General features: G+C 34.7%; 1 protein-coding gene across 1 annotated transcript; it reads left to right on the forward strand.

Moving 5' to 3' along the window:
• The first annotated feature begins 6986 nt into the window (after positions 1–6986).
• Positions 6987–8509, forward strand: LOC131028298 (ethylene-responsive transcription factor ABI4). Its single transcript, XM_057958547.2, has one exon. The coding sequence runs from the start codon at positions 7207–7209 to the stop codon at positions 7996–7998; it is 792 nt and encodes a 263-aa protein (XP_057814530.2). The 5' UTR covers positions 6987–7206; the 3' UTR covers positions 7999–8509.
• Positions 8510–26170: the final 17661 nt, after the last annotated feature.

Here is a 26170-nt window from a genome sequence, read left to right on the forward strand (position 1 = left end):
AATTGTATCATCTCCGCTATCGTTTCTTTTAGTGAGCTCATCACTAATTATTACTATTTACCCCCTCCATGACCTTAGAACAACAAAATCATACACTATTTATAATATTTCATAATAATGAATCTATTGCCACCTTAATGGGAATTCAAGATAATATTTCCTTAAGAGATCATAAAATAGACTTTGAAATAGACTTGGATACATCAACATATCCTAAATAACCCATCCAAATGTATAAAATCCCCACATGCCCTAAAAGTGGAAATACCAAACATTTCAAAGGCCAATGGCCCCAAATCCTACATGGATCCCAACGTCCCATACACTTGATATTGGTATCCCAAATCCAAAAATCCAAAATCCTAACATCTACAATCACCTTATCCAAAAACCCCTGAATGTGAATTTCATATGGGTTCCAAAATCTAGTCCTCTGAATTAAAGAACCACAATGTAAAAATCTATAAATCTAAAGCTAGAAGTTACTAGTTCGCATTCCTAAAGGCCCCATAAATGATAATCCACTTGGACCCTCAAATACACCACTCCCAAATCCAAACAACTTGAATATCTAAACAAAAATCTAACAAGTTAGAACATAAAACTCATTTGGGTCCCAAAAATTTGCAGTGTGGACATTCTTTCCAAAATCCAAACTTTCTCTATCTAAGAGCTTAAAATTCTATGATCCCCTAAGCCAACAAGTACCAAAATGAAAAAAAATCCAAAAGCCACTATTGGATCAAATCCAACAAAGTAACTCATATTTCAACCTAGCATGGTGTGCAAACTCATTGGTCCAACTTCCCCTTGGTTCCATGACATTTATGCATGCCTTCATATTTCCATCCTTCTATCCATTCCTCTTACTCATTTCAATATATTATCCCACTTACCTCTATCATCATGCCCCTTTCATCCAAACTTTTGCATAAGCATACATCCTTCATCCAATCTACCTCCAACTTTAGTTTCCTCTGTAGTACCCTGGGAGAGCAAACCTAACAATCATAGAAGCTCACAAATGGCATCCATCAAGTGCAATACTAACAATGTACTCCACCTTAAGTGCAAATGTATAATGGAATATATTATGAGCTTACTATTGGGACAAAAAAATCTATAGTGTCATTTTTGCAAGGTCTCTTCATTTTCCATGTGTCGCCTTAGTCATTTATAACCCATTTGTTGATAATCAATCCAAGAAATTTTCTAAGTTGTGTCCTCATGTTGAAGTGTTGTTTAAGAGAGAGAAAATATTTAGGAATCTTGTCAAAATTATTTAAAACCAATGAGAAATTACCTTGTAGGTTTTAATGATCATTTAGACCATATTTGGTTCACTTTGCCTTCCTTGAAAGTTCTATTCATTTAGAAATCCCTATAAAAGGAAGAAAATAAAGAAAACTAATATTTATTTTGTAAAAGCACAACTTCCTACTAATCTTAAATTTTTAAGATTTATTGGGTTCGATTCATACACCTTTTCTCTTCAAGATTTTCATTTGTTAAATCCTTTTACAAAATATTGGGGGTCATTTGAACAAAATCGAATAAATAGAAAAATGTTTAATTCAATAATATTTTCCTATAGGTGTTGCTCAATTAAAAACCCCACATAAAGTCCTTACGAGATCCTTTTACCCATTTGAACTATGCTTTTTAAAAATTTAGAGAATTAGTTCACTTGTTTTTCTTGCACTTGACTATTTATAAGATAAAATTGAATCTTTGTGGAAGTTTGAACCCAATCAATATCTACTTAATTTTAAGTTGGTTTATTTAGAAATTTTCACACAAATGCCTTTTGTGGGAGATTTCCCCCCATTTGAACTCCTCATTTGAAAGTGACTTTGTTTGCTTATCAAGTAGCCTTTTGCACATTCAGTCTTTTAGCAAGACAAAGTTAAAGTGTTATGAAAGTCTAAGTTTCAACTGAAACTAATTCATAATATTAAACCTTAAGTCAAATTCAGTTGGAAAGTTTCATAGACCATACTAGGGTAATATCATCCTAGAATCATCATTTCATACTCAACCTCTTTTGTGGTGATTTAGAATGCCCCAAGTCAACACATCTAGGATAAAATTGATAGAACAACTTCTTATTTGAAACAACACATCAATGTCAAAGATGCAACATCAAAATGTCAGACTTGCACAACACCATGCACATAAGTGTCATGTGATTCATAATGAAACAATTATAATGACAACAAGAACAAACTCAGTATTGCATAAGCATTATGACATTAGGAGAAGACTTAAAAATCATGAGAAAACCCAACATGATGAACTTATGAGAGTCCAAATAACATGTAAATGTTGATCAAGCACTAATCCACGATCACATTCTCTCAAAATTTGACACAAGAATAGGATGCGGGAATAATCCCCCTCGGATCCACACCAAGACACACCTAAGAACTCTTATGACACTCACAAAAAGATACACAAATGATGGAGTGACTTGGAGTTAACACCCCTTAACTAAATAAAGAAATCATCTTCTAAAAAAAGTAGGAAAAAGGTACAATAATCTCCAATACACTCAAAAATTCCCTTAGATAACATTTATACACAAGGGCCAACCTTCTCAAAAGGTCACCTAACTAAGAGGTACAAACCCTCCACCAATTGGAATGATGATGGGTTGCATTGAAGCAATAACATGCTTTCTAAGTCAAGGAGATGCCATAAAACTTGATGTATGGCACTTGTAGATGAGAATAATGTGGGAAGACTCTTGAGGCCAAGGGGAACAACTTTCGTAGACAAAGTTTCCCTGAGAAACAATCAAAAGATCCTTCAAATAATGAATGAAGGAAAATAGAGCACTAGATGACACAAGTGCTCGAATAGGATAACAACATCTAAATAGGACACTAGCATGAATACTTAGTTGTCCTAGTTTCGTGTTAGAGTCTAGTTTTGGCATTGGAGTCTAGTTCTAATACTAGAGTCCTTTCTAGACACTATAGTCCTAGGATAGAGCTATCATCTTGACCAATGAGAAAAACTAATCTAGGTTTTGGTCCCCAAGACATTCCAAACACTTAGGAACTACCTAGGAAAGAACATGAAAACATTTGAACCCAAAAACATTTGAAGTAGCGTTGGTCAAAATTGAGATTCTATCTCCCAAGTACATGACACTTATGATTTGCATACGAGAAGGTTTATAGGCTTAAACATGCTACCCTAAGTAAGATGGGTAAGAGGAGGTGGATTACACACTTCCCACCCATTACAAGATCACACAAAGAACCCTAAATGGTCTCAAGAACAATTGATTCCCTAAGAGGACACCTAGGAACCTAATATGCACTTAGGATGTACAACACTACACTAAACCATTTTATAAACATAATTTTCCCAAATAAAGATGCCTAAGCTTATTTTAAAACCAAATCATGAAAGCATATAAAACATATAATATGCGTGCATGCTCAACTCCAATACCAAGGCACACAAATATGATCTAACATTGGTATCACTTATGTGGCACAATACAATCCATCTCAATAGGAGGTCCAACGATTCAATTACAACATGTACAACTCAAGGACTCAAACATACTTCATAATCAATTATATCATATGAACAAAAAAAATAGTTTGACTCTAGCTTTTATGGATTTCCATATTTAAATATTTTAGGAAAACTTACGAATGCAACAACTACTCTGAGGGTTGGAACTAGAATGATGAGTTATTTTCCTTTAGATTGGAAAATGAATTGACATGCAAGGATATTTGGAGTGTTTCTAACTAGGAGCAACTCAACATAGGGATTTTGACATAAAATGTTTAAAAAATAGCCCATTTAAAAACGGGGCCAGTAGATCTAGAAGTAAAAGTAAGTGATATTTCATACTGTAGAGACATATATGATGGTGAAAGAGGGACATATGATGTGAAATAGAAGCATGTTGGTTGAAGAAGTAAGGAAGAAGATAGAGGGAATAGGAAATTACATACACTAGATTAGAAATTCATAATTTCCATGCAGATGTTTATGTAGATAGATGTAGATGTATATTTTGGGTGGATTTAGGAAATTATAGATGTATATGTTTAATTGAATATGAATGAGGTGTATTAGATATTAGTATGAATAGATGTGTATTGCTTCTTTTTTAATATTGTATTGCAAACTCCCCCTAAAAGACACTTCCAGTTGTGAAAGTTGTGGCTCATATATCTTAGCTATAATGAATCTATATAGACCATATGTTTGACTAAAATTAATTTTTAGTTAGAATTACTTAACTTCACTTGTGCTGATAAGTTAGCCTGAAACGTGACATAGTTTTGTGCTTTTACTCATATGTATATGTTTAGTTGAATATGGACAAGGTGCATTAGATACTAGTGTGAATAGATGTGTATTGCTTCTTTTTTTAAATTGTATTGCAAAGTCCCCCTAAAAGAGGTGCATAAATGAATCTTTGGTGGCCTAGGGCTTCACTAGATATGAAATATTATAGCACGAGTTTATAGTTGGGTATTCAACATGGAAAAATAAGAGAGATATATTAGGGGTAGAGTGTAATTATAGAAATGTTTCTTTCTAAGGTATCGTGGGTCAGATTGTGAATTAGTTAGGGGTTAGGTCTAAAGGATATGAAGTTGGGAAAACAAATACAAATTATATCTCTTTATTTTTGCCTTTCATGAGGCCAAAAGAGGAACTGGTTATACTATTTATGAAGGGATTCCATGTACACATATGACTTAAGGGTTTGAAATGATCAAGGTTTTTATATACCATACAAGAGATACATGTTTGCTTTAAAAAGAGGGATTTGACCTATTACACTTTGTATAACAATATATAATGTAAATGGGAAATGATATTCCTTGTGGTCATCCACAATTTTAAGGCTTCACACACCAAATTTGTATCCAACATGGCTATGATAAGAAAAATCTATATCCTTTTTTAGCATTTTTTATTATTATATAATTTAATAGATACTTTATTTAAACGATTGCAGTATGATATCACTAAAGAAGATTTTTTAATATTGACGAGTAGATATTAGATGTGTGGACAATTATGTTTCTAGTTTCTTGTTGTTTACACTATGCACAAGTATTACTTTATTTAAATCTCAATCCAATAATGTCAAGGAAGTAAAAATTGACCATGTCTTCACACTAGAGTTATTTTTTCGATTATTTTTTTCATTCTAGGTTTAATGCCAAATTATTATAGTATAAAGATATTTTAAAGGTACTTTATTTTCACAATTTGCTACAAAAATTTAAGACTTTTCATTTAAAGCTATATGTGATAGTGATGCAAATGAAATGTTTAGTTGCACATATGGGGGTAGGGGTATTAAAATATCATTAAAAATAGGTACCTAAGATATATGATAAAAAGAGATCATACAATATAAATTATGTACGAGGTAGAAATGAAATTAGGACATTATTTAAGATGTCATGATTGTAAGTGACATAGGATAACTTTTCTAAGTGAATCTCCTAGGTTCAAGTGTCATAAAAGATCATTTAAACATAAACCTGTGACCCACAAACTTGTTTTGGGCTCTTCATGACACTAACACTTATTGAAACTCCTTATACCACTCATCTACTAGAAGATGCTCTACAATGTGCCCTCTCAAATTTGTACCCAAGGTCACAACCATGAACTCATATTATTATTTGCTCAGTGTATATGCCACCACATTCTCAGCACATTGAAGATGTACTCACACAAGAACTCCATCTAAGATCATTGGTAGGCCTTGGGATTAGGCTAGATGATATGTTGTGGACTTGAGGGTCTTTCTTGAGCTCAAATTGGTGACCAAGAAGACAATGTCTCCAACATATAAATGCATCAACAACTATTGTAAGTTTTAGGTCATGTGTGGCATGATTTGAGCTCATGTTCCTTGAGTTTCTATGAGTCATCTTTCTACATGAGGTTTGCTTTTAACCACTCTAAGGAAGCATTTGTCCACACCACAAAATTAGCAAATGGATCTAGTTGTGCAAGGATAGTTGCACTCATGAAACACTCTTTATGGATTTGAAAGGCCATCTTACACTTCTTTTTTCCAAACGGACTTCTCCCTTTCCTCTTGAAGGGAAACACAGGGTACACAATCTAATGTATATATTGTACAAACCTATGGTAGTACCTTGCCAACCCCATGAAATTCCTCACCCTAATGCCATTGGTTGGTGTTGACTACTCCACAATAAACCGAATCTTTAAGGGATCTATTGAGATACCCTCACTTGAGATGTTGTGCCCCAAACACCACACCTTAGTTTGAAAGAAGACACACCTTGCCAAGTTACCATATAATCAATTATCCAACTAGTTTTAGTTGTGGAAACCTAGAAATTCAACTATTTACAAAATGTGAGTCTCCCTTAGGATTTTGGGACTAATGAGAGAGTACATGTTCTCATCTCAACTTGTTAAACAAATATTGTGTGAGAGATAAGGTGGTAATGTAGCTTCAACATTCTTACAACCTACTTAATCATCGTGAAAGTGCACCTTGTATCATATATCTAATTGTCATATTATCATCTCACCGCCATTGAGGCCTCAACGATGATGTCGCTGCTTTGAGAAACAACTATACATGCTCTTTTGTTTTTCTCTCATCCCTCGTACCAACAAAGTTGATAATCAGCTACTACTTATCTTCTTGATGAACCTCATTAGTGCCTAAGGTGACTCCGTCCTTTTGAAACTGCCTATCTACCCAAGTAGAACCTTTTGATCACCCGAACTAGTGTTGATCTCAATGGTTAATACCAAAGGTTACAAATCTTCCCTATTTTAAAGATTGTTTTATTGTATCTATTATTTGTCCTTGACATAGAATGCTGTACTTTTTCTCTTTGTCACACCAAAGGGAGATGTTTACAACATGCCTAAGTTTCACACTAAAGAAGATGTTTACAACATGCAAATGTTTACTTGTCGCAACTACTTGTCCCCAAGGGAGATGTTTACAACATCCAGATGAGCACACCACCATCAACCGGCCCCCAAAATATTGGAAATACCCAACATCCATGCACCTTTTGAACTACAGAACCTCTGAACCAGACAAGAGCAGTAACATACAGACAGAGGCTAACAACAATATTCTACATGCCATAAGAGCAGCTAACAGCATGAGAGAATTGCATGCATTTAGCCTACCTTGTGTTACCCTAGTACACCATGACTTGTTCTTTCTCATCTACCACTTCTATTCCCCAAGATTACATAGGAGCTGGTGGTGAAGAGAGGATGAAGAGAAGAAAGAATCTGGTGGGAGTGAGGCAGAGGCCTTCTGGAAGATGGGTTGCTGAGATCAAAGACACAAAGAAGAAGATCAGAATGTGGTTGGGCACTTTTGAGACTGCAGAGGAAGCTGCCCGGGCATATGATGAGGCAGCATGCCTGCTCAGGGGATTCGACACCAAAACCAATTTGGTACCTAGTGTTCTCAGGAATTATAATCCTGCCCTAGCTTCCAGAATAGCAAATCTTCTCAACCACAGGAATGATTCTTTTGCTCCTGTGTCTGAACCCAAAGAGCAATTGATGCCTAAATCCTGCTCAAGAAGCCCACAATTCCAAGCCGTGTTAGTGCCTGATAATGGTGGTGCTCTGAATCTTTTGGGTCATGGGATTGAAAATCAGGGGAAATTTAAGGAAGGGGGAAATGGGTCAGCGAGATTTTTAGAGTATTTGTGGCCCATGAATTTGCAGCTGCCTGCTGTGAATCAGATGTTAGTTCCTGCCATAGATGACAGGGCTTCTGCGCATGTAGATTACTTTAGGTCTGATGATTTAGATTCATTCAGTAGTCAACCTAATTCTTCTCCTGCAGTTCCTTCTGGGGCATGGAATAGAACTGGAGAAGAAATTCAAGCCCAGTTCATGCCTGATAATGGTGCTTCTCCTAATGCTTTGAATCAGGGGACTGCAATTCAGGAGAAATTAAGGAAGGGGAAAATGGGTCTGTGAATTTTTTAGAGAATTTGTGGCCCACGTATTTGCAGATGCCTGGTGTGAATAAGATTTTAGTGCCCGCCATGGTTGACTGTCTTCAAAGCCACGCAGACCAACGGGTTTTGACAAATTTGGATTACTTTCTACAGAGGTCTGATAATTTAGATTCTTTGAGTAGTCAGTCTAATTCTTCTTCTGCAGTTCCTTGGAATTCTTATGGGGAAAGGAATAGAACAGGAAATTGCAGTCCCTCAGGTGATGAGAATTTGAATAATGAAGGAGCTCTGTTGGATCTTCTTCGGCTTTAAAGAACTTGAGGAAGGTTGATTTGAGAAAATTGTGGGGGTTTACTTTCTGATTACAAAACTCTAGCCTTTTAACAGGGTTACTGCATTTCTTATTCATTTTTCTATGGAGGAGGATGATTTGGTATACCTCTTGTCCGGGGCAAACATAAGGGGGGTTCTTACACGGGATAATTCATGGTGAATGTGATGGTTCATTTCCTCCCACATGTAATGTTGATTTAACGGATTTAATGTAATGTTGATTTAATTGATTTAAGGATTGTTTATGTTTGTTATTTCTTTATTTTTATAAATAGAATAGGAAAGAGGATCTAGTTGTGCACCCTAACTTTAAGCTTCTCAAAATCTTACATGGAAATTTCTAATCACTCTCAATTTTTTACAACAACTTACTTGGCAAGTCCCCTGCTTATAACTAAGGTTTCAGGGCCACATCATCAAGTATGGTGCCACATCAGCATGCTTTTTTGCCAAGGTTTCCAAAACAGCCCAAAAAAAAGTTGGATCAATGGTCGTGCAAAAGAGGCCCCTATACTTGTGGAGTGGATTTGACATCACATGATTGGTTGCTTTTTACAACTACTAGTACATTTTATAGCAATAACAACTTAAAAGTCACAACTATTGGTACAATGTATTGTAATTATTGATATATAAACAACCCTCACAACTATTATTGGAGAAAAAAGTATCAACAACCCTCACAACTATTCATACATGCTCAACTATTGGTGCTCTTCCTCTAGTAGTCTGCAAGTTACCAAATAAACAACACTTTCAAATTGTGATATTGCTATCAAAATTCAACTCAACTGTTTAGTTTTTGAGTTAAACTCATTGGCTCATGTTTCATGAGTAGTAGTTCACAAGAACCAATATCTCATGAGAGTGAATTGTACACTTAGCACTTAATGCATCTAGAGGTGAAGCATTGGATCTTCTTGGAAGGTCACCCATCTAGTACTACAACTCAAGTGCACTTAACCATAGAGTTTCCTTTGAAGTTAAGCTACCTCATTAGCAGTTCCAAAGTCATTACAAAACAGTTCATAAACAACTAGGATGATTAGAAAATCCTTAAAAACAACTATACAATGTTGTTGTCTTAGATTCTGAATTTTAACATATCGGTCTACTTTGTTTTTGCTAGTGATCGTTACATCAAGAGGCATTCTATAGTTACATAATAGGGGTTATAGAGTTCTATAAACAAAATATAAAAAAAGTTAACAATAAAGTCATCATTGTACAAACTAAACATATCCCCAATCATTGATCAAAATGAATCTTTTGTATCCTTTAACTAATCCAAAATCAAATCACCATAACAATATATTATAGTATATATTATCAACAAACATATGACCACACTATTGTTAGCTCATTTTCTCATCTCTAGCTCAGTATCCTATGATGGATCATGGAGTATGATTTGAAGCGTTATACAAAAAGATGCATGCAATCGAATAAAAAATCTTTCAATACTCATTAAAATGGAATGTGGAAACTTAATGCCTTTAATAAAAGTACACACACACACACACACGTGTATGTATATACACATATACTCATACATATACATGTGTGTGTACAGACACACACACACACATGTATATGTATATGTATATAGGTATGTATGTATGTATGTACATATATATATATGTATATATGTGTATATATGTATATGTATATGTATATATGTATGTATGTATGTATGTATGTATGTACACATATATGTGTATATATATGTATATATGTATATGTATACGTATATATACATATACATATACATATACATACATGTACATACATATACATACATATACATACATATATATATACATACATATGTATGTATATGTATATGTATATGTATATGTATATGTATATGTATACGTATATACATACATATGTATGTATATGTATATGTATTTGTACATACATACATACATACATACATACATATGTATATGTATATGTATATGTATGTATATATGTGTGTGTGTGTGTATATATGTATGTGTGTGTGTGTGTGATCATCTGAATCATTGATCATCTTTGTCATATTCTTGCAACGCTTGACAAACAACTAGAAACATTGCATCCTTTCATACATTTTGACAATAACAAAGAGAAGATTTGTGACTTGGTGTTTTTGCATTCAGGTATGATACTTTTCTTGGTATACTACTTTTCTTTCTCTTTTTTTTCTTTTAATTGTGATTTTTTTGGTTTTAAAAAATCCAAAATTACAAATTCCAAGTATTTAATGATGATGGGTAGACAAATTAAAGTATTTCAAGAAACTAATCTTAGACAAATTAAAGAGAATATCATACACAATCTATGATAGGATCTATCCTTGCCCTCTTTTGTGATTCTAGCAGTTGTCATTAAATGCTAACCATTCCAAGCAAGCAAACAAAAATTCATGCATACATAGTGAATCAAATAAGGTTTATTTGACCCATGTCATTCTTACATAAATATCTTTGAGAAAATTTAAAAGATAAAATAAAATCTTATGAGATAGAGCTTACTTGCATTAAATAGCGGATCCAAGGATGCACCTTTATACCATACAATATAAATTAGCTAAAAAAAATTCAAGCGAAGAAAAATCCTAGCTTTAATTTCCACAAATTGTCGTATGGTGATAAAATTACAAAAAAAAATCGAGCAATACCTAGGTTCAAATCTCCTACCCAAAACAAAGCAACCCTTAAACACATGATAATATTGTGACTTAAACATTATTGTCTTCATGTTTATAGGACATAATATTCATACAATTATCCTTAACATTAACATTCACAATCATTATATCTTACTCATTCACAATCGTTACATCTTAGTTCTTTTGATTTAATTGTTGGTAGTTTTTTCAAATTTAGGTTTTTGTTTTGAAATTCATTTGTTTAGGTTTATGTTTCTAAGGACATGAAATCAAATAGTAAATATTTATATGGTAAAAATCAATGTGAATAATATATTCACTTTTAGAATATAAGTGAAAATTAAATCAATATGATTTATTTGTTCGTATTTTTTTTAACCATATTAAAGTATTGATGAAGTAGATAATCCGATATTAGTAATTATAGGATTATGATATTTGATTCTATATAAAAAATGATGATAATCAAATTATAAAGCATTCGAAGAGAATCGAAATAATCATTTCTATCTTGAGACATAATTCAAACAAGTCAATAAGAACTATTACATAGAAGTAACTTAGATTTGACAAAAAACCTTTCAAAATGTCTCTAATTATATAGGAAATATAGCTTCATACTTATTTTGAACATACATAATTCAAATTTCTCCTCTGGCATATTTTCTCATATTGTTGTTTTGTGTATATTTTCCTCATCTTCATTGTCTCTTTATAAATTGTGAATTATGATTGTCAAAATTCTTAACTTTATTTGCACTAAAAACTTACTAAAAGATGCTTTGTTCACTTATTTGTGTGAACATATCTGAGAGTTAATTTTAGGTATAATAAGTTTATCATGACATATCGTCAAAGAAATTTCATTTTTATCTAATTAGTGCAACTTCATGAACCAAACATGGAATCTTATAAATTTAGTTATTTTGGATTTCAATTCTAATTAGTAGCATTAGTGTTTGCAACATATGATTGCATTCTTCAATAAAGATAAATTCATGTTTTGGAGATATCTTATTGAATTTGTTAATGTTGAGGAGTCTAAACAAACTTCTTTTTTTTTGTCTTGATGACTTTGTTTTGGATAATAATTTCTATGATTTTCTCCTTCTTGTTCCATGACCAACAATAAATATGGGAGATCTTTTATTCTCATTCCATGTGCATCCACCATTGCTATTTCAAATTAGAAATAAGTGATAAGGAATTTTATTGTCTATTTGGTGATTTTAATATCTACACATAATTTGTATTATTCTATAATAAATTTTATTCAATGCAAAATGAGAAAATCAAACATGCCTATTTATTTGAATAGGACACCTTGAAATGAATATCTCACGACATATTTTATATAGATTATTTTTATTACTAATGGTAACTTCCCTCTTATTAATAATCATATTTTGGTGTGAGGTCTAATGGGTTTTATTGTTGTGAGTTAAGGCACAAAAATACTATACGTACTCATAATTTAATCACCCAAGTATGTATGAATAGAGTTCAAGAATTGTAACTGCAACCAAGTGTTCAAGAAGGAAAATAGATGCTAGTGATAACAAGATTTAAGGTGGGTCTTGGTAAACAATCAACTCCTAGAAAAGAATTTAAAGGAAGTATTTGTAACCTTTGTTACTCTTGGTAGGATCTAAAAAAATGGATGCATTAGGAAAGAGGGTTGATGCCAATCAAGTATTTGTAATTATAAACAACACCTACCTTCCGTAGAGCCTCTGTAATACCCTCACATATTTGCCAAAATGCAGTGATTTGGTTGAAATCTTGGGCTAAATTCCCATCAACCATTAGGCCCTCTTGAATGGAAGTCTCCAAGAATGTAGCTGACTTTGTTTTATCATGAGACTAATTGCTACTAGTAGCTTTTAAAATAATATAGAATTTCCTTTGTGAATCATGTTGAGGATTTCATGCACCTAAAGAAAAACTTGAAACACACCAAAGTCAAAGGGTAAGTAGATCACATATGGAATGAATGCTCCTATATCAAATCTAGTTCTAATTGATCTTAGATCTTCGATACTTGCATTGTTATAATTCATATATAAGATATAAATCAAATTATAGTATTAAAATATTTTAAAGGCAAATACTTTCATGACATCTATAGTTATTTTTTCAATGCATTATTCATAAAATAAAATTAAAAATATAACATAATATATATATATCATAAATATACATGGGACATGATAAAGAAATCAAAGATGGTTGGTGGCATAGGAATCAAGGATATCCAAATATGGAATTGGGTGTTAGGGGAAATGTGTATAAATAATCCAATGCTATGTGGAGTCAAGTTCTTCAAAGAAATACCTTGATGAGAATTCTATTGAAAGAATTCTAACTATTGCTAACCCTCCCAATGGATTCTTGATTTGGAACTTTATGATGAAATGTAGAGATTTGGTCATTGAGCATCTATCATGGCAAATTAGAGATGACCATGAGTTTGCTTTTTGTACAGACTCACAAAATAGGTACCATCCCTTAGTTGAGATTTTGGGCATGACTGAAGCTTGTGAATTGACTATGCTTGTTTATGACATAAAATGAATAATTATATGAACATAAATTGGGATAACGAGGTGGGCACGTCAAAATGGAAGATTTTTGACATGTTGAGTATGGGATGCAAACAACAACTAACATGGTTGAACTAAGTAGAAGACTAGTTATCATAATCAATAATGAGGACAAAAGTATATGGTATGTGGCTAAATTAGTAAACTATTCTACTAAGCTGGGTTATGAGATGTCTTTAAGGGAATCAAATATCTACCCATGGTGTTCGGATCTGTGTTGGAATTCTAGTATTCTCCCCAAAGTGGGAGCTTTCGCATGGAATGCTTTACACAAAATGATTTTAACTAGCGAACGAATGATGAAGTGTGGGTTTGTTGGCCTATTTAGATGCCCTCTTTACAATGTGCACGAATAAAATTTGGACCACCTCTTAGTAAAATGTGAAATGACACAAGCCTATTGGAGACATTTCCATGGTAAACGAAGTTGACATGGTCCTCCTCCAAATACACTATTGGGAATCTTCAATAGTTGGCCAATAAAAAATAAGGGATCATTATGGTTTGGTCTATGGCCAACCATACTTACGATGTTCATGTGGTACATCTAGAAAGAAAAGAATGCGAAGATTTTCAAGGAAAAGGAGCCCTCAATCAACACACTCGTGAAAAAAAATTGAGATCAAAATATGTGAACACTTAAACATGAAGGTGGCAGACGGGAAGTGCAAGTACAATTCATCACAGGGTGATTAGATGCTTAAAGTATGGAACCATTTAACCTCCCAAAAGGGGACTTTATCAGGACTAAAAGAGATTGTGTCTATGCTTGTTGGTTACTTCTTCCTAATGGCAGATTGAAAATTAATTTCGATGGGGCCTCCAGAGGTAATCTTGGCTCCTCTAGAGTTGGTTTTATCATTTCGAAACGATGGTGGAAAATTTATTTGGTGTGGCTCCATTCAACTCCCAGATGACACCAATAACGATGCTAAATATGTTGCACTACATGCTGGTGCATCCTTGTGTAGAGAAAATAATTAAGGTTGTGGACATTCAAAGAGACTCTTTAAATGCAATCAAAGTTGTAACCTCCAATCAAGCCCCCAATTGTAAGTCTAAGATGTGGATTGATGGAATTCATGCTTTATTGGACAAAATTGAAGATTACACCTTCAAGCACATCTTTCAGGTTGCTAACTTAGAGGTGGATCTACTTTCCAGCCATGGAATTGACTAGCTTGAAAAATATATCATATCAAATGTCACATCATCTTGCCATGACATTCAAGAAATTGTAGGAGAACAATAATAAATGGAAAAGACACATCAAAGATTTATGGAATCCAAAATGGTTCAAAGTGGTCGTTGATATAACATTCTCTGTAGATCGTGTGATTTGAGTACTATAAACATAGTAATAATGTTATGGAGTGTTCACATTGAAAGCTATGAGTCACATCAGGAAAACTTAAAAGCAATGAATTGATCGAATGGAGACCATTTTGGTCACATGGACTAAGTCTATTGTTGTTTCATTCACATGCACCTTTGTAACTATCATTTATATATCGAGGGTGTTGTCACACTCATTCACAATGGCATGCTTATCGATTAATATTGCTATTCAAGAGGAAGATTATATCTCTAATCCTTAATGCAAGTGCGATTACAATCAATGAATGGTGGAAGATTAGCTAAAACAAGTTTTTGTGATTCATGGAGACATGGAAGAATATGTGATCTAAAGAATTATAGGTGAGAAGCATCTAGTTGGGGCTCATATTCACAATGCTAAGTTATTTGAGTGATTTACCTATAATGCGATGCATACTTTAGGAGATTTTGATTGGTTGAATGAGCTATTAACAAATTGGTTAACCCTAAGTTGAGGTTGTATGTGATCAAGGCTCTCAAAAACATGAAGATTATATCATCAAATGGACTGATTGGTGATTCTATATGTGTCGAAACAATGCAGGATAAGAAGAAGTTGAAGGAGATTGTTGTTGTTATGAAAGATGGTCTATCTAATGTTATGGATACATGTTCTTATCTTGTTAAATTTCATAGGAAGTTATTGACTCCCACACAAATTGAGCACCTGTAGGAGGTCATTGAGGTCATTAAGGTCTTGATCTTCACTCTGTGTGGTTAATTGATGTAACTTAAATTCTTGATATTAATGCAATGGCTACCCCTTGGCAACAATTTGATATATATATATATATATCATTTTATAATAATTTTTAAAATATATTAATTTAAAATATTTTAAAAAAACAAACAAAATAAGTGATTAAAAATAATATTAGCGTTTTTTAAATTTCAATTTAGAAACTTATTTTCAAATTAATAGTAAATATAAGATTTTTATTTTGTATGTGAACTTTAAAATTAACAAGAAGTAATGGTTGTTATTCATGTTTTATGATTCTACTATCATTTTTTCTATATGCCAATTACTAGAGATCCACAAGAGTTACTAAATTAGAGAGAGATCAAGAAGATTTGTTGAATTATAAAGAGATCGAGAAAATTTTGTACATTTTTTTTTTGTTATTGTCAGGGTATCCCCACGGCCCCAGCCCAACGCCCCGACCTTACCCTGGTTTAGGCAAGGGGCGAGACTAATCCCTACGGCCATGGTGCAATCATCAACGCCCCTAGGTGTCCGTGACAGAATAATTCTAGGAGAGAGAGTTGAACCCAAGACCCCAGGGAGCAAACCCGAGACGTAAGACCAACTACTCTAACCTGTGGGGGCTAAGAAAAATTTGTACATTTTAACTAACCTAATTTTATTTCATAATAGATTGAGTTAATTAACCTAAAGTGCCTTATATAAACACATGTTTGTTTATTATTGGTACACTTTTTGACCAAACTTGATATTGAAATTAACATTTTGCACCAAATCTCCTCTTTCTAACACTAGCAGCTAAATCATTAAGAATTTGAAGATGAAGTAAACAACTGATTTGTGAGGTTTTTTTTTTTTGTGTGTGTGTATGTGTATGTGTATGTGTATGTGTATGTGTATGTGTATGTGTATGTGTGTGTGTGTGTGTGTATAAAAGATGTGACATTTATTTTGTATTGCATAACATTTTTTATAGAAAGAATAAAATTCTAGTTTTTAAAATATAGATTTGTTACACCAATATCTAGCGTATGGATATTTTTTCATAAATTTTTGTTGTACATATTTTTTTTAGTTAATTTTTTAAGTCAAAGTGATTGTAATTTGGATAGAGGTGTATTTCGTAATGCATAACTTTTTTTGTGTTAAATGAGGATATCAATACCTAGGGAAAAGATACTTTTTACAATTTTTTTCTACACGAGTGAAACACAGTCCTAATGTTCAATGAAAAACTTACATTCACATAAGAAATAAGAAATAAGATATATATATATATAATTAGTAAAAGAGTATTTAATTTATTGATAACAGGTTTAAAGATTGGCTCAAACCAAGTGGGGCTACAAGTAGGGAGCCACCTCCCCAAACAAGGCACCAAAGTGTAGATACCCATCAACAAGTTGATAAATCATCTTTTGTTTAACTCTATTCATATCCTAAGAGCAAATCAAACGATTGAGCAGACCCTCCTTGAATGCTCTTTTGTTCCTCTTCCCCTTCACTTCAATCCACCCTTCCCCCCACTCTATAACTCTTTGAGTCACTGTGATAGTTTCATTAGATGAAGCCCCATAATTCTCCACCACACACTATGAACCAACATGGCTATTATCTATATTCACCACAAAGCTACAATCCACATGTGTATTGTCCCTATTATTTGACACCAACCCCTTTGTAGCTTTTAAAGTTGAGGAGACCGAACTTTGCATACCCTTCCCTTTTATATCAGCCTCCTTGCTAGAAACCCCCATGCCCAACTTTTCCTTTAAAAATTTATCATTTTTCATACCATTGCCCTCCTTTTGTATGATAGTATCTTCCTTCTTTATCAAATAATGATTGGGGGGGACCTCCCTCCACTAGGTAACCTTTCCATTCTATTTCTTTTTAACACAATCAGCAGCTAAATGCCCAGTTTGATAACATCTTATGCATATAAAGGGGATACTTTCATAATCCACCGGTTGCACCTAAACCCCTTTCGCTAAATTCAAAGATAAATCCATAGGAGGAGCTTTTGACATGTCCATATCTACTAAGATGCATGCATAGGTCATATGCATATAACCTAGAGAACCCTCATCCACTCCCAAATTTTTTCCCAAAGTATTTCCTATAGATTTAAAACAAGATTCAAACCATAAACTATAATGGCAAGTTTGATAGTCTTACTCATATAGGAATTTTATCGAATGATCATGTGGCTAGGTTGAAAGTTGGGTACCACGGTTTCAGAAAGAGTACGTGCTTCTCCTCCCAACTCCAAATATATTCATAAAGAATTATCTTTCTATTCTTCTCATTATGAAACACCACCACAAATAAACCATACGCTTCGAGGTAGATCTGGACATCCCCGTCCAAAATGAGGCTCCAACACTTAGTATTTCACTAATGTAACTCTACCAGACTCGGCCAAAAACCTTGAAACCTCCCAATGAAACCCATTTCAACAAAATATTGTTTGTTCTCCTTCACTTCATAGGAGGTCTCAACATCAAAATCCACCATTTTCCTATCAACCGTTGTCCTGTCACTTGTAGCATTATAAAACACAAAAGGAAAAACAATGTTATAAAATACAAATTGTAGTCACATAAATCTGTCCACTTAATTAAATGAATACTTAGTATTTATTTGATTATTTAACCATCAATTAATGAATTAATTAAATTAATATTTAATTAATTCATCTTAACCCTCTTCTCCTATTAATTAAATAAATTATTCAATTTATTTGATTTAATTCACTTAACCAAATTCAGACCATTAATTAAATAAATAAATCATATTTGTTTAATTAAATCTTCTCTCACATTTAAATAAATTAATATTTATTTAAATCCCCCAAAATCCCACCTCTCACATTTAAATAATTTAACATTTATTTAAATCACCTTTATCCTCTACCCACTTGTATTTTCCTACAAAAGCAAGTTGCACAATTATTTTAAATAAATAATTTATTTAAAATCACCTTTATCCTCCACCCACTTGTATTTTCCTACAAAAGCAAGTTGCACAACTATTTTAAATAAAAATCCTATTTATCCTCACCCACTTGAAACCTTTAATGGTTTCCCTTAAAGTATTCAAACTTGATGGCTTTAAAGTCTTCAAACTTGATGGCTTCCTTCTATAGTCTTCTTAAGACTTTAATGGTTTTCCTTAAAGTCTTCAAACCTTTAATGGTTTCCCTCAAAGTCTTCAAGCATTTTAATGCTTTATCTTCATTTTTCTCATTTAAATAAATTAATATTTATTTGAATATTTATCCAAATGCAAATTACACCATTTAATTGAAATAAATGATTTTATTTTAATTGAAAATACCAAAATTTCTCCCACTTGCATTTTCCTACAAAATCCACTTGCATGCCTAAACCCCTTCTAGAATTTTCTAATCACTTCTAAATAACCTAACCCCTTCTCTAAACTTTGTCACATTCCTAAGCAAAAGGGAAGTCACTTCTCAAACCCTCAAAGTCTTTGATAACCATTAAAGGCTTTTAACCTTCAACCACTAAATGGCTCAAAGTCTTTGATAACCATTGAAGGCTTTCAACCTTCAACCACTTAATCCCCAAAGTCTCCAATAACCATTAATGGTTACCTCAAACCCTCCCACATGGTTAAAACATTTGTTATGACTCAACCTCTACCCAACCCAAAGGCCTCATCAGGCCATTAATGCTTTGACCATGATTATCTCTTAAACATTTGCACAAAGGTTTATCCTTGGATTAACTCTTAATCCAGTGGGTAATCTTAATTTGGACTTGACCCTTAGCCTCTAGATAACCATGAGGTCTTCTCAGGCCTTTAATGCCTCCAACCTCTTCTCTCAACCCAATCCTATGTTGACACTTGTCACCATTTTATTGGTGCCAATTGTGCACATGGATCCCCAACTTTCACACTTGGCCCTTGATTAAACCATTCAATCTTAACCCTTCATTTCCCCATTTCTTCTATAAATAGAACCCTTCTCCTCAAGCAAAAGAAAAAAGCATTAGAGTATTGTTGTTATACTGGCATTAGCATAGAGCTTTTTCATAGCATCACTATCTACTCTTGCATAGTATTTGCTTATCATATTCAACCATCTTGAATCTCCATATGGCATCCATGGCTAGTGCTAAAAGCTGAGAGCTACACTCATTTGGGACTTGGAGAGGAGAGGAACAAGGGAGGAGCAACTATGAGCATCTTGATTAGCTATTTTATTCTATGTTTATATGCTTTCTATTTCATGCTTAATATCTCTCTTGATATGCCTGTTTAGGATAATCTTTTGTTGCTAACACTAAAGTTTGTTTCTTGTGCTCTTGTGTGTGTTGCCATCAAACAGATTTTCTAATCCTTTTTTGCAGAGCATCATTTGGTGAACCTGACGTGAATCCAAACACCAAAAAGATCAACCTTTTTTTTTAACCAATAACATGTTTGAATGTTGAAAATGTCACACAGGTTGCGCTTTTGACACTGTTTTGGTGCGTTTGACATTATTTTGGCGGTATTCACCCTGTTTCAGTGCTTTTGCCTTCTCTATCTTTCCCTTTCTTTTAGTGCGTTTGTATTAAATAGCGCCTCTGTTCAAACGCAGACTAGCGCTATTGTAACAAAATGTTGTACAAATCACCTTGTAACCAAAAAAAAAAAAAAAAAACCAAAAAACAAATTAGGCTTGTAGAAGCCCACCAAATAGGCGGATTTTACTAACTATTTTTCTCTTTTGTGCAGATTTAAATTAGATTAAAAAGTAGATTTATATTTTTTACTAACTTGTTTTTTAAGTTGGTTTTAAAAATGAATTCACTTTTTATTTTGGTTTAAAATTAACTTCACATTTCAAATTTGGGCTTTTAAAAAAAAGAATCACACATTTGTTTGGGGCTCTTAAAAAGAATTTCATTGTTCCAAGGTAAAAAGAACCACAAACTTATACAAAAACAACTTTATTTTTTTGCAAGTTAGGAAACAAACTTCGTTTTGGTGCTTAAAATCAACAAGGCAAATTTTCTTTCTTGCATCAAGATAAAACTCACAATCCACACTTCCATTTTTGGTGCAAATAAAATTCTCAATCAACTTGTCTCATTTTTAAAGCAATTTTACTTCATGCAAACGTGTTTTTCATTAAGTTGACTAGGATTTTCAAATTCTAGTTTACTCAAACAATTGCCTTTGAAAATTAAAAAGAACACCATGATTGTTGGAGCAACATCTCCAAATAGTTAGATCACATTGCAATGATAGATTAAAAAGAACAAGTGTTTTTCGTGCTTGGCACACTTGTGCAAAGAGTTGGTCGAGTGGTCCTACTTCTAACCCACACTATCCTCTCCCTTGGCTTTCGTGGTCCTAGGTGCAAGAGAAAAGTGTTAGTAACACTCAAAATTTTATCTTTTTAAGAGAGCCCTGCCAAGGGATCAATACTCTTGGGAATGACCTCGAGTGGTAAATCCTTCGAGCCGCTATAGAAATCAGGTGAGAGCGAAAGCTGTAGCCTTGGGTATAGCTGTTCCTACAGTGTAACTGGCCGAAAGGACAAATGGGCCCCACCACCAGTTACAAGGCTCTTAAGTGAGTCACTGCAGAATGAACTTATGTCCAAAAACATCGAACATGACTAAACACCTTTTAGTAGTAGCCCACCCGTTCTATTGATTGAGGATATTTGTGATATAATTTAGTGCAAGAGCATAGATGGTTTTGCTCCCAAGATACTCACCATACATATTTCCTTGAGTAGAAACATAGCTTTTTGAAAAGTCACTTGTGGCTTGATAAAAGTGGTGACTCCCCCATCATAGGGATCATCTATTTGTTATGCTCGTGCAAGACTTAGTATATCACATCCTTACCTGCCATGGCGGGATTCATAAGGTATGTAGTACCAAAGTCAAAGAAATATCAAGATGTGGGCTAAATTTATCACAACTGGCCATTTGACCTTAGGGATAAAAAGTGTTTGAAATGTGTTCGTTTTAAAGACCAAGTGCAAATTGAGCCGACTTCAGGCTTTGGAAATACACCTTAAAATACATCTAAAGGAAGGGTCATATACAAGTCCAAAGATTGGGTTGATCTAGACCCATACTCATTTGTGCCTTTGAGGCAACATTTTGGTGTTTGTGTGCTTGCTTTGTTTTCTTGTCAAAGAAACATCAAATCAGAAAATCAATCCCAAAAAAAAATATTCATCCAACCAAACATCTTTCAAAAACAACCAAAAACATCAAAAGCAAAGTGCAAACAACAAAAGAGTCAAAAATTTTATGACCATTCTTCACATCTTGCGAAAGAAGAAGCGTCATCAAAATATCAACTTGAAAAGAAGACAATTAAGCTCAAAGGCTTTGATCAAATGAAGGAAATTCTTCTATATCAATAGACAAATCTTTGTCTCCCATAGAGTTTTCTTGCGTCACATGTGTCTCTATCTTCAAGGCAAAACAAACGAATTTGATTCCAAATCATTGAACCGTAGAGCTTTTGTGCAATATAGAGCTCTGAGTTATCACAAAAACCAAGGAGGAAAGATTAATCCCAACTTCTTCCCAAACGTCTGTATCACATACAACACAGCTCGAGAAATACCACCAACACCCGAAAGGGAAGAGATAGAGTTTGTCCCATTTATAACACAAAGTTTTTATTGAAGTTGAAAACATTTTCATCCATCATCTCACTCATACATCATCACTTCATCATCAATCCATCCCAACTCTCAAAACATTAAGAGGTTCTTGTCCCAAGTTCTCTTTTAGATATTGCTTGAAATCAAACACATTACATCACTTTTTAGATTGTTTCTACATCTAGGATAAGCTCATCCTAAGAGACACATCTACGCAGGTTAAAACTAGTTCATGAGTGAATCCTCTCATTACTAGGTAGTTAAATCTATAACACATCTCAGATTTCTCTACACCTTATCACATCAAAACTTATCAAACAAACAAGCAATTCAAAGAAGGAATTTTGGTTACATCCACCTTAAAAGTGCTAGAGATCCACGTGCAACACAATTCACCAACCATCAACCTTTCATTTCATCAAAAACTCATCATTATTTTCACACAACTTCAACAACAGCTTGCAAGCAAAATGGCTCAAACCCGATCACAGTCCAGGCAACGAGAAATAGAAAGGGAAGAAGAAGAAGAAGAAAATCTCAATGAATTTCAAGAAGCACTTGGAGGAAATGCAGATGACGAAAACCCAAGTACTCCCACTCCTGCAACAATAGAAAGGGCTCAGCATAACCCTCTCTTTAACAGATTGTTTGACGAAATACTCAGGAGCAATGCGGATGCTCACTTCTTAAGACTCGCTCAAGAAGGAGCAAAACTCCCCTCTGACTTTGATCTTGCCCAATTAAGACAAGCATCAGAAAGACAAAGTTGTCATGAAGAGGAAAGAGGTAGAGATCCCATCAGATATAACATTCCTCGAGGTAACCCACCACCTCCTCCTCCAAATGAAATGGAGATGTTGCGGCAACAAGTTGAGACTCTCGCCCAATAGCTTCATAGTGGTGTCAAGATTAACCAATTCTCCCTCAATGACATCTGTCCCTATCCTTTTGACAGGAATCTTTACATGCCACCCTTTCCAAGAGGATTCGAAACACCCAAATTTGAAAAATATAGAGGAAAGGGAGATCCTCGTGATCATGTCAGAGAATTTCATTCCGCTTGTCTTGAAGTGGCATATGAAGACACCTACCTAATGCACCTTTTTCCCCAAAGCTTGGGAGGAACAACCACATCATGGTTTTCTCGACTACCAGGTGGCATTAGAACATTTGAGGAACTCATCCAGAAGTTCCTAGCTCATTACTCTCATAACATTGAATGCGACATCACCATGGTGGATCTGTGCAATACCAAACAAAAACCAGGTGAACAATTCTCAGTATTCCTGCAACGATGGTGTCAAATGTCTAGCAGACATTCTCTTCAGTTACCTGAACGAGAACTAGTGGAAATATTCATTTCCAACTTAAACGAAGAAATGGAATTTCACCTGGATGTCAAAGACACAGACTCTTTTAATGATATGATCACCAAGGGTTTAAAATGTGAACGAGCACTCATCAAGAAAGGACTCATAAAAATCTTTAATGAACCAAAAGATGGTCCTCGCCCATGCTTCAACAGCGATAAACCCAACTTCTGGAATAAAAACAAGAATATCGTCAATGATGGGGTTGTGGATGCCAGGACTATCCAAAATGCACAACCTATGGTTTGGTTTGCAGGACAGAATCCTCCACCTCAGAACAACACAAATGTTCCTTCTAATCAAGGTCGCATCACATCTCACGATGAACCAAAAGATGGTCCTCGCCCATGCTTCAACAGCGATAAACCCAACTTTTGGAATAAAAACAAGAATATCGTCAATGATGGGGTTGTGGATGCCAGGACTATCCAAAATGCACAACCTATGGTTTGGTTTGCAGGACAGAATCCTCCACCTCAGAACAACACAAATGTTCCTTCTAATCAAGGTCGCATCACATCTCACGATGAACCTAGACCTCATCAGCAAAAACAGAAACGCACATACACTCCCTTAGGGGAACCGATTGAAATAGTATTGCGACAACTCATTTCTCAAAATTTGGTCACTCTACCTAAACTATCAAACTATGAGCCTCAGGTCAAACCGGCATGGTGGAGAGATACTAAACACTGTGAATTCCATCAAGGAAGAGGGCACAAGACAAGTAATTGTCACCAATTGAAAGATCTCATTCAGGATCTTATTGATCGAGGAGAAATTGAAATTGAAGGGCATGACCCAAAAACAACAAATAATGATCATCTGATGTTCAAAAATCCACTTCCATCACAAGATCAAAGGGATCCTTCCACTTCTAGGCGAGGCACTGATACCACTGATTATACACAGGCTACGTATAATTACACTGTAAATCATCTGTATGATGTCAATGAACAAGTTGCAACTATAACCTTCAAAAATCCCAACTCAAATTGCAATGTTGTTATGCGTCGCGGCAAAGTTACCATAAAGGCAGCTCCACAAGGCACCACCTCCATCCCAAAGCAGTACAATCTTGTGGAACAATTAGACAAAACCCTTGCGCTTATATCCATTTTAGAGCTTTTGCGTCTATCGCCATCTCATAAAACTATCTTGGATCAAGCACTCCAAGAGGCGTCAGTCCCTGCAAACCTGAATACAGACCAATTTCAAGCAATGGTTGGAAGTCTAAAGTCATCACCTTGTCTCACTTTTTCCGAAAGTGACAACTCTTCCTTTCAGCAACCTCATAACGCTTCGCTACACATTGAAGGCTTTATCAACCAACACAGGATCAAGCGAGTCTTGATCGATAATGGAGCAGGCCTGAACATTTGTACACTACAGTTGGTCACAGCATTGGGCTATGTGGTAGAATCAGTGGATCCTCGTAAGAAGATCACAATCAAAGCCTATGACGATGCAGAGCGTTCATCCAAAGGAGTTGTGGTACTACCAATCCGCGTGGGCCCTGTGGTAAAGCACATCATCTGTTAGGTTCTGGACCTTCCTCTACCATACAATCTATTATTAGGGAGACCTTGGATACATGCCATGCAAGCCGTTCCATCTACCTACCATCAATGTATCAAGTTCCCACATAATGGTGTAGAGATCACAATTTTGGGCTACGCAAATCCCTTTGCATATTGCCATAATATCAACCATCAACCAGAGATTACTGTTCCTAATAATAGAGAAGCCATTTCCTCCACATCATATATAAGTCCCGCCTCTCTTGCCCGTTCAAACACCATTATACCCAAGCAAGAAAAGCTTAAGATGAAGATAGCAGAGGAAGGTCCTGGGGAATACAACTTGAGTCAACTCTTTTGTGTGGGACAAATGCCCACTTCTCCTAGAACTCATGGTAAACCACAGCAGGTACTCCAACAACCACTAAACATACCAGCATGTGCTTTGACACCTTTCGTTCTTGGAAAGAGTCAAGAGGAAGAAACACAAGATGAGGACCTAGCGGAATGGATCTATAAGGATCCCATCACCACTGATATACCGAAAGTTAAACTTCCTACAGAGCAATATGGCAAAGGTCTCCTCATTATGCAACGAATGGGGTATGATGGTCAAAGTGCTTTGGGATATTGCAAACAAGGACGACATGAACCCCTGCTGCCAGAATTTAAGCCCAAAGGTAATACAGGCCTCAGCTTTGAAAAAGAGATCTTTCCTAAACTCAAGTTCAAAGGAAAACCCAGCAAACAATTTTGTCCACCTACGGAAAAAAAGACGCCTTTTATCATTAAAGCAGCCTCAAGCACCATCCCAACTGCCCCACTGAGGCTCAAAACCCCAACACAGCCATCACCAATGCCACTCATCCCACCAAACGAACCAGTAATCCCATCAGCAACACCATTAGCAGCAACAACTGTATCAAAACCTGCAGCAGCATCTATGGCACCAGTAGTTCTAGCAGAAGCCATTGAGT

Source organism: Cryptomeria japonica, chromosome 1 (genome assembly GCF_030272615.1).
Source record: "Cryptomeria japonica chromosome 1, Sugi_1.0, whole genome shotgun sequence".
In the NCBI taxonomy this organism is placed as follows: domain Eukaryota; kingdom Viridiplantae; phylum Streptophyta; class Pinopsida; order Cupressales; family Cupressaceae; genus Cryptomeria; species Cryptomeria japonica.